The sequence below is a fragment of the Berghia stephanieae genome, chromosome 6 (assembly GCF_034508935.2).
Source record: "Berghia stephanieae isolate SIO BIC M18660-M18661 chromosome 6, UCSD_Bste_1.3, whole genome shotgun sequence".
NCBI classification, from domain to species: Eukaryota; Metazoa; Mollusca; class Gastropoda; order Nudibranchia; family Aeolidiidae; genus Berghia; species Berghia stephanieae.
This window is the reverse complement of record NC_088365.1, coordinates 46,155,273-46,165,272: the sequence shown is the minus strand read 5'-3', so window position 1 is coordinate 46,165,272 and position 10,000 is coordinate 46,155,273. Positions and strand designations below refer to the sequence as shown.

General features: G+C 36.9%; 1 protein-coding gene across 1 annotated transcript in view; it reads right to left on the bottom strand.

Annotated features, from left to right (window-relative positions):
• The window catches only part of LOC144975129 (mitogen-activated protein kinase 14-like), a 47,017-nt gene extending 40,285 nt beyond the window's left edge, over window positions 1-6,732 (bottom strand). The window contains exon 1 of the mRNA XM_078918902.1: window positions 6,476-6,732. Within this exon, the coding sequence (XP_078775028.1) occupies window positions 6,476-6,591 (116 nt within the window). The 5' untranslated portion in view covers window positions 6,592-6,732. The remainder of the gene's footprint in view (window positions 1-6,475) is intronic.
• Window positions 6,733-10,000: the final 3,268 nt, after the last annotated feature.

Genomic DNA, 10,000 nt, shown 5'->3' with positions numbered 1-10,000 from the left:
ATCGATCTATTTAAACAACCCTCATATTGGCAAAAAAAAAAAACCCAAAAAAACTCTCAAACCTGGAACGTCGCGAAGTCCCAGGTTTGAGAGTTTTTGGAGGTTGATAGGATGAAAGCAAACATGACTCATAGTATTATTGTATAAATTAAAGGAAAGGGGAATACCCTAGAAAATGAATAATCGGAAATTATACAAATTGAAACTTCCGAGCCGCATACCGTTATCGTAGGTGTATAAATACTATTTATAAGTCTATGACCGTCACTAACAGATTATCTACATTACTGCCGTACTCTGGCAAAAAAAACCCATAATATTTGAAAATTTGGCCAGAAAACTCGTCCTTCAAATATCGATCTAGTTAAACGACCTTCGTCTTGGCAAAAACTCTCAAACCTGGGACTTCGCGAAGTGAGATTGATTGACCTCAACTTCGTTCTATCTATAATTGAATAATTTTCTGGCCAAATTTTTCTTTCAGTGTTTGTTTTGTTTTGGTTTGTTTGTTTTTTTTTTTTTTTTGGTTTTTTTTACAGAACCGAACAAGTGTGTATGAAGGGTGTCAGACAACGCAAGAAAGAAAAATATATTTTTTTTTAAAACATCCCAAAAAATCAGTCCACCTAGACTGGGGAATCGAACCTCAGACCTTCTGATTACCGTTCAGACGTGCTACCATCACACCTAGATTCTTTATTTATTTATTTATTTTCATAACATGACAGGCTACTTATTATACTGTACATTTTAAAAAGGTCATAAAACATAAAATTATATGTCATGGTTAAGTAATTTTTTTTTACTACGAGGTTTAGCTTGCTTACCTTGATCACGTATGCATGATGTTAAATAATAAATGTGTAAAGATACGGGCTAATAACCACATTATAATTTTAACTGTGCTTGCGTTGCGAGCTCTAAGCCATAATCACACACCTTCCTCACCACACACACACACGGCATAGCCTACCTCTTTCCACCCCTTTCAACCTATAACATCATAACAATTGGAACGACATTTAATTTGCAATGCTAGAATAGTTTCATTTATTTCTGTCATTTTTTCCCTGCTTAAAAAAAAAGTTTCTTAGGTAAATAAAATATATTAACACTTGAACATTTCAAAGATTTTTTCCAAGGCTGTGGGGGTCCCAAAGGCTCAGTTGGTAGAGCACTCGCTTCACACGCAAAGTGAGTGGAGCAGGCACTTGTGTTGATAATAACAAGAAATGAAGTGAGTAGGAAAGAAAGTGCCAGAAGACAACAGAGAATAAAAACTTCGCAACCATTACTGTTACGACAACTCCGCCTGGCAGGGGACATCGTGCCTCTATCGTATGAGCTATCCTCGACCCCCAAAAAAGTATTTCAAACTCTATGAGATACGTTCTTCGTCTTCACTAGAGGAATTTCAAGCGCCGATTGAAGACATTCTTATTCCGACAGGCTTTCTTTTGATTATGTGTATAATTAGCGTTGGTCGTGTACTGTGTTAGGGCTTAATCTATGTTATGCGCCCAGAGCCCTCCTGATGAAGGGTTGTTTGGCGCACTATAAATCTATATTATTATTATTATTATTATTATTATTATTATTATTATTATTATTATTATTATTATTATTATTATTATTATTATTATTATTATGTTTATCTTGAATCTATATTCTCTGTATCCTGGCACTTTCCTACTCACTTCATTTCTGCTGTATAAAACACCCAAAAACCTACTAGAAATCAAAATTCGAGGACCATAGTCTTAGGGTTGAAGAATATTGATAGAACGAAGTTGAGGTCAGTCGGGTTTTTTGCCATCCACGATTATGAGTAATTCTCACTTGGTTGTATTAATGAGACTAAAAAAGTTCATGGTTACAGAGTTTTGTGTGTTGGTCCGTTATACTTGCGGATGGCAATGCTGTGATCTTCATAGCCAAGCGCATACTATCTATAGAAGGAACGATATTGACGTCATTCAGCTATTTGTTGTTGGCTTTAGACAGTCATTTTAATGAGTAGTTCTCACTCAATTATACCAATCGGACTATAAACGTTCACCACATAGTTTTGTGTGTCAGTACGTTATATCCGGCTGGTGGAAGTTGTGAGCATTTTACCTAAACGCATACCATCCATTGAGATGCGTTACTAATTATATATCACAGGCTCGGGGTCTCCGATTACAATTATAGCATGATTGACCCCATCCACGTGTGCAATGTAAACAAATCTCTAACATTGTGCCGGAGTTTATCCCGGTTTCTATAGCGTGAAACAGACAATAGCAATTGCTTGCTATCCTTTTGATAGGACGCAAAGTACTTTCCGCCTGATCTTATAGAGCCAGCTACCCAATCACTATTGGGTGGACAGAGGGGTCATAAAAAAAACCTCGACTGCACCCAGGATCGATCTCGGTTCCTTTGCGTGTGAAGCGAGTGCTCTACAAACTGGGCTATCGTGACCCCCTGGCATTACGCGCCAGTATCTGGAGCTTTTTTTTCTGTTTTTTTTTCTCGCTTCCTCCCGGAACTAAATAATTCTGGTAAATATTCGTTGCGTTGTGGAATGCAATAATATTATAATAGCTAGCCGGCATATTATTATGCGAAACATTTATAACGGGAAAACCCGTTGGGTGTCAATGACGGCATTCATTTGGGTTTTATATTCGTCATAATTATCACTCGCATTGTGTGAAAATGAATGAAACGAACTATTGTAATAATAGAGCCACGAAACAGGAAAGTTTATTTCCTCCATGAGTTTTATGTAGTTTGTCGGTTGCAGTTTTATGAAAAGGCTTGGAAATACATGGAAATTGGATAGGGAAGGGCCCAGCGTCACGATTTGTGAGCTATACGCTTTAACAGTCACTTCCTTCGTAATGACGCATGGTAACTTAGTAACTGGCTCTAAACTATCGGAACAATGGCGGACGCCCTTATGAAATATTTCTGCCGACGAGCATAAAAGCGTATCCAGAGGGGAAAAATACATTTAAATCTGATCATGTTTTGACTTTTACACATTCTGATCACAAGACATATGAAAAGTTCTAGCCAGCATGAAGAATAAAAAGTACCGATTTTCTTTGTTTAGAACCACGATGGCCGCCGTTGCTGGGCGACGTGACATCAGACTATTGAATCCATTGTATAGATAGTAGTATGCGCTTGGCCAAGAAGTTCACAACATTGCCATCCGGAAGTATAACGGACCAACACACAAAACTTTGTGTAACCATGTTTATAACCTGGTTAATACAGTTTAGTGAGAATTACTCATAAACATGGATGGCAAAACAAACAAACAACAATAATAAATACCTGAGTGACGTCAACTTCGTTCTCTCTATAGCGTTTGATGATGGTGGTGGTTGTGAGGGTGGTTCTTTACAATTGAAACAACAAAAACATGGCACAAATTCATATGTTAAAACTTGGTCTCGAGTCAACGTTTACTTATTTTCAGGTCTATAACCCAATGTGGTCTTGTGGTATGACACTCGCTTTCAGATCGGAAGGTCCTGGGTTCGAGCCTCGATCGGCGCACAGTTGAGACCTTGAAGAAGGCTCTTTACTCACATTCTCTCACCGTACTGTGTAAAATGAGTACCTGACCGTTAACAGCGTTGTCTCTGTCCAAAAAAAAAGTGTAATATCGCCTAACAGGCGTCACGTTCCGTCCTCAATGTTAAATGTTGCTGTTGGCCGGGGGTCCCTTGTAAAGCGCTTTGAGCAATTTAGTGGACATTGCGCAATATAAAAGCTCATTAAAAAAATTACTATGGGCTGATTATTGTTGTAATTGCAATACTTTCAAACCAACACAAAAATGTTGTCCAGTGCAACAATGTTAAAACGAGCAGATGATTTTTCGTCTGGTTGTCAGAACTGAAAATATGTTCACGTCGTACGGAGCATTTCCATATATCTGGAACTGGTGACCCGTCGTGAAAATACAGTAATTTCCGCCTAAGTTCCCGTTGTCTTAGATCCACGTCCGGATTAGGTCCGTGATATCCGAGGAATTTAGACTGTAATGACCCTAATTTACGGTGACGAAGACCAGGAACCGGTGAAGAATTTGTCCCAACGGATACAGGATTAGTCACCCAAAATAATATTATAATGTTTCTATAAAGTCATGAAACATGTGGATTGCGGATTATTTGCGCGCACGCGCGTGCGTATACGTGAGAGATTAGGAGGAAGATAACGATGATGAGGATGGTGGTGGTGGCGGTGGTGGAATGTGATATAATATTTTTTTTTAAATCGGTGCATACATGTGTGGAACAAACAAATCTCTCTCTCTCTCTCTCTCTCTCTCTCTCTCTCTCTCTCTCTCTCTCTCTCTCTCTCTCTCTCTCTATCACAAACACACACAATACAGATAGATATAGGTAAAGAAAGAGAGAAAAAGAGACAGAGATTGGGTGAAAGATAGATAGATAGATAGATAGTTGGACGGATGGATGGGCAGATAGATAGATAGATAGCTAGACAGCGAGATAGATAGATAGATGGATGGATAGATAAATTAGATAGGTAGATTAGATAAATAGATAGATGTATGGATGGATTGATTGATTGGGTGAAAGATAGATAGATAGATAGATAGTTGGACGGATGGATGGGCAGATAGATAGATAGCTAGACAGCGAGATAGATAGATGGATGGCTAGATAAATTAGATTGGTAGATTAGATAAATAGATAGATGTATGGATGGATTGATTGATTGAGTAATTGATGAATAGATATATGAAAGAGATTTATATAAAGAGATAAAAAAGGTTGGGAGAGAACTGTTATTTTTTCCTCTAAATAAACCGACTGACTCGATATGATTGTTTACAACTTTCGACGTGCACAACCAAAATGGAAACAGATGGGACAAAACAAAAGAAAAAAAAAAGGGGGGGGGGGTGTTGAGGATAGAGACATGATATAACCATGTTACTTCATTGTAAGCAGACAAATAATAAAAGTAATAAATAAAACAAACGACAGGTAGCCGAGACGTACAATTAAGGCCAGGGTTTATGAGGAGAATAATAAAAGTCAATCTGGGTCACTGTGCTTAAGCAATGAAATGTGCTGTTGGGAAATGATTCCATAAACCTACGTGCAAATAAGTGCATGTCGCCATTATCTAATGAACCCATCGTTTACATAGACAATATATGATTTTAAAAACCCCCAGAAAAAAAAAACAACAGGTGCTCATCAGTTAGGTGCGGTTGAATATTATCAGGTTTCATCACTTAGACGCCCCATAAAACAAGTGGGGTTAGAGGTCATTAACAGACATAGCATTTAACCCTCTCCTACAGGAAAATCGTCACATTCGTTACGATACAACGAACATTTTTCTTATTCAAATTTCTTTTGTACGTCATAAAATGTTTAAGAAAATGAACAGTGTGTTGTGGAGCATGTTTTGCTAAAGAAATGATGTATAACACAACTTTACTGCTATTGTGTTTGAGTGATAAAAAATCTATTTTTGTGTTAGTTGGGTGTCAAGTTTTGGGGAAAATCCTAAAAATGGCTGGTAAGGAGAGAGTTAATGTTCGAGAAAGCAAACTTTCGAATATCATTTCTTTTTTCTTTTTAATGCTGGAATTGGATCTTGAACCCATGTTTTTTTTTTTTTCAAATTAAAGAAATGGACACCTCACCCTCCCCCCTCCCCAAGCCCAATTTTTTTATGTCTAACAAAATTATGAGCAAATATATTAGAAGATTGCCTAGAAGGGATTGTGGTGATGTGGTCAAGCCACATCCTTCTTATAATAATAATAATTATTATTATCATCATAACTATCAGTATTATTATCATCATTATTACTACTATTTTAATAACTTTTGTCCCTTATTACAAGAGCTGTAACCTAACAATAATTGCCTATTTGGACAATAAAGATTATTATTATTTAATATTATTATTATCGTGTTTGTTTAGAAAGGTCCTGGGTCCGAGCCTCGTTCGGCTCATAGCTTACTCACATTCTTTCACCGCACTGTATGTACATGTATAAAATGAGTAGCTATCTGAGTGTTAACAGCGTTGTCTCTGTCAGAAATAAATTGTAATATTATTGCCTAATAGGCGTCATGATCCTGTCCTAAATGTTTATGTTAAGTATTGCTGTTGGCCAAAGACCCCTTGTAAAGCGCTGTGAGCACTTGTAGTAGTTGATATTGCGCTATATAAAAGCTCATTTTTTAAAGGGATTTTTATACTTTTTTTTTTTTTGATTTTGGATATTGGATATTGCGCTAAATAAAATCTCAATTAAAAGTTTTTTTCTTTGATTTGAGAGTATTTCCATTACAACAATGAGCCCATAACACTTTGGGGCTATCATACCTGTAAATAAGTAATAAGTAGGTTTTCGTCGGGGCAAGGGGAAGGGAGAGACAGAGGAGGTGAATATTATCATAGTAAATCTATCTCTTCTTACCAAACTTGTCCATATGCACCATTTCCGACAGGAATCAATCTCTTATAACGAATAGGCAAATCCCACGACGTACTAACCAGGTCGGTGTGGTAGAAGCCTGCTTTGGTTCCCGTCATCTTCAGACACGACAATGAGCTAAATGTTCCCCCAATTTGTCACACAACAATAATAATATAATATACTATACTATATTATACTTAAACTATATCCGTCAGAATTTTTGAACTCAAAATTCAAAACCTTTAAAATCACAGGCTACTACTATAACGAATGGGTTTATGTGTCCGTTTTCAGATTCAGAAACTTAAATGGCAAAGTTAATATCTATCTACTTATGAATAAGAAATCAAACACGAATGACTTTTTTAAAAAATTAAATATAACTTGAATCGACAAACGGTGACTGTATCTTTCAATTATATCGAGATTTGGATGTATGTAGTTCAGAACAAAAATCCTCCGATGGATTACAACAGAAAGACGAAGAGAATAGAAATTCCTAGAAAGCCACAGGAGTTGGTCTATCTGTAATAATTTATTATCAACGAGCTGTTGCGTTGTGGATAGCACACTGACTGAACTGACAAGTTGTGGAATGAATTACTGTCGTGTGTGATGTGGTTTGCGACTTCGCGATGTCACTCGTCACTTGACGTAATGTACTATGTACCTAAACCCTCTTCCGCACTAGGACAGGACTGTCCTGGGACAGTCCTGTCCCAAATCTGTAACATATAGAATTTAGAGAAATCTTCCGCACCTATTGGGACGGGACAAAACAGTCCCGTTGTGTCCCAAGCCGTTGTGAAATGCTACAAAATCAACGGGACAGGACTGTCCCAGTCCCGTGTTCATATCGTTTGTGATAGTAGAAAAATATAGCAGACTTCCGCACTAGGACAAAAAAGTCCCAGACTTGGCGGCGCCGTGTCAAAATTGAAATGCCTGTCTTTAATTTCTGCATTCCTACTACTACTGCCACTACTACTACTACTACTACTACTACTACTACTACTACTACTACTACTACTACTACTACTACTACTACTACTACTACTACTACTACTACTACTATTTCTACTGTTGCTTCTGCTGCTGCTAATTCCACTAATATATTAATACCTACATCCCTTACATTTTGTATTTATTTCCAATTCCATTGTATTTATTTTCCAACAATAGTCCACACTTTATTTTAGTTCACTGTCTTCTATACTGCATTACACAGTTCCTATCCGCCTCCCCTCTTTTAACATAATTAAGTACGCACCTTTTATAAATTTCTATTGCTCTGTTTTAATTCGCGCTTCCTCACAAAGTAGCATACAATTTCCTGCCCATCAATGTTTTTGTTTATGCATCTTAACAACGCCACTACCACATTATCTCATTCGTCTGTAGTTTTTAATTCATCATGTGTTGATGAAGGGGAAACCCGAAACGTCCATTTATCTGTTTTCGTATATTAAACTGAAGCTTACATTCAATTTCACAGTTATGATTTATTTATTTATTTAAATTCTGAATATAAAAAAGCAAGAACAATTCAAAAAATAATTCTATGTGATGAAACCACGTACAGAAGGCATAGCAACATAAACATTTTCGGCAATTTAAAAAAGTATGTTTATAAATATAATTTAAGAAGTGTCACACTTTGTGACACAGCAGTAACGTGTCTAAAACCGGTCGCACATATATTCGGTACCTTGTGGGATCAATTATCTTTATCGTTATTTATTTCGGGAATTCTCAATGAAAATATTTTAAAGTAAGTCCTTCTGAGCCACTTGGACTCATTGTAAGACAAATTAACTCCTTCAGAGCCTTGTAGCCAATGGTGCAGGAGTTATTCCGGTTTCAATAACGTGAAGCGGACAATTAACGTATTTGTTTGAAAACCTTTGAACAGGACGCTAGTCTATCGCAGATTACTATCCCAGCTTGACAGGTACCCTTTTACACCTGAATGGAGTGAGTGATTGGAGTAAATTTTCTTGCTCTAGAAAGTACAAATTGGCTTCGATCGGAATCGAACACAGAACCTCTGAGTCCACAGTACAACGCGCTAACCATGGGCCATCTTGCCTCCTAAGCTTATAAATCCGGAACTTATCCATGTTGCTGTAGCGTTGAGCAGACAGATAACAGTTTAAAATTTAAAAAAATAAAATTCCCTTTTTCATCCCATAGGGGAAATTTTTCTCGAGGGTCTATTCCAAGGTAAGACTGGAATAACCCAGGCGTCAGCCGCAATGCAGCGCCGCAAATTGAGCTAGGGCGAGGTATAACCCAGGCGTTAGCCGCAGTGCAGCGCCGCAAATTTAGGCGAGGTGACTTACTCAAGGCAACACAGCGCATCAGCGGGTGATCGAACTGATGCCTTTCGGGTACGAAGCAAAGATCGTACCACCGAGCCATGCTGACTTTCTATTATCCTCTTGAATGATGCTGGTCTGTCAAAGATTACTTTCATCAGCGAACTGGTACTCATTTGCACCTGGGTAAAATGAGGTGATTCCAAGAAAGTCATTTTAAGATAAGATCGGAGATCACCATAGAGTCTACGGAATTGACCCTTGAGCAATCTTTGAGTCATTAAAGGATGCACCCAATATTGTTTTCTCTTTCAATTTGTCTTTTTTTTCCACGTAGTAAAGCACAGAAATATGCAACCCTTATTTCATCCATTACTAGTAGTAGTAGTAGTAGTAGTAGTAGTAGTAGTAGTAGTAGTAGTAGTAGTAGTAGTAGTAGCAGTAATAGTAGTAGTAATAGTGGTAGTAGTAGTAGTAGTAGTAGTAGTAGTAGTAGTAGTAGTAGTAGTAGTAGTAGTAGAAGTAGTGGTAGAAGAGGTGGTAGTTGTAGTGGTGGTAGTAGTAGAAGTAGTAGTAGTAGTAGTAGTAGTAGTAGTAGTAGTAGTAGTAGTAGTAGTAGTAGTCGTCGTCGTCGTAGTAGTAGTTGTTGTTGTTGTTGTTGTTGTTGTTGTAGATATAGTAGTCGTAATAGTAGAAGTAGTGGTGGTGGTAGTAGTAGTAGTAGTAGTAGTAGTAGTAGTAGTAGTAGTAGTAGTAGTAGTAGTAGTAGTGGTAGTAGTAGTAGTGGTAGTAGTAGTAGTAGTAGTAGTAGTAGTAGTAGTAGTAGTAGTAGTAGTAATAGTAGTAGTAGTGGTAGTGGTAGTAGTAGTTGTAGTAGTAGTAGTAGTAGTAGTAGTAGTAGTAGTAGTAGTAGTAGTAGTAGTAGTAGTAGTAGTAGCAGCAGCAATAAAATTACTCTTGCTATAAGAATATTTCATGATTATATAAATCATATGTAAACAAATCCCATTGTACAGTGTAAAAAATCATTATCGTCATGTCGTATCTTATGTTGATTCATAAAATGTGAATTATTAGAGTTGTACCAAGGACTTATTTTTTAAATTATTAATTTATAATTCAAACTATTAAATAACTAATCCATTAATTAGAAGATTTTACATTATTATTATCACCATTATCATTATCATTATTATTATTATTATTA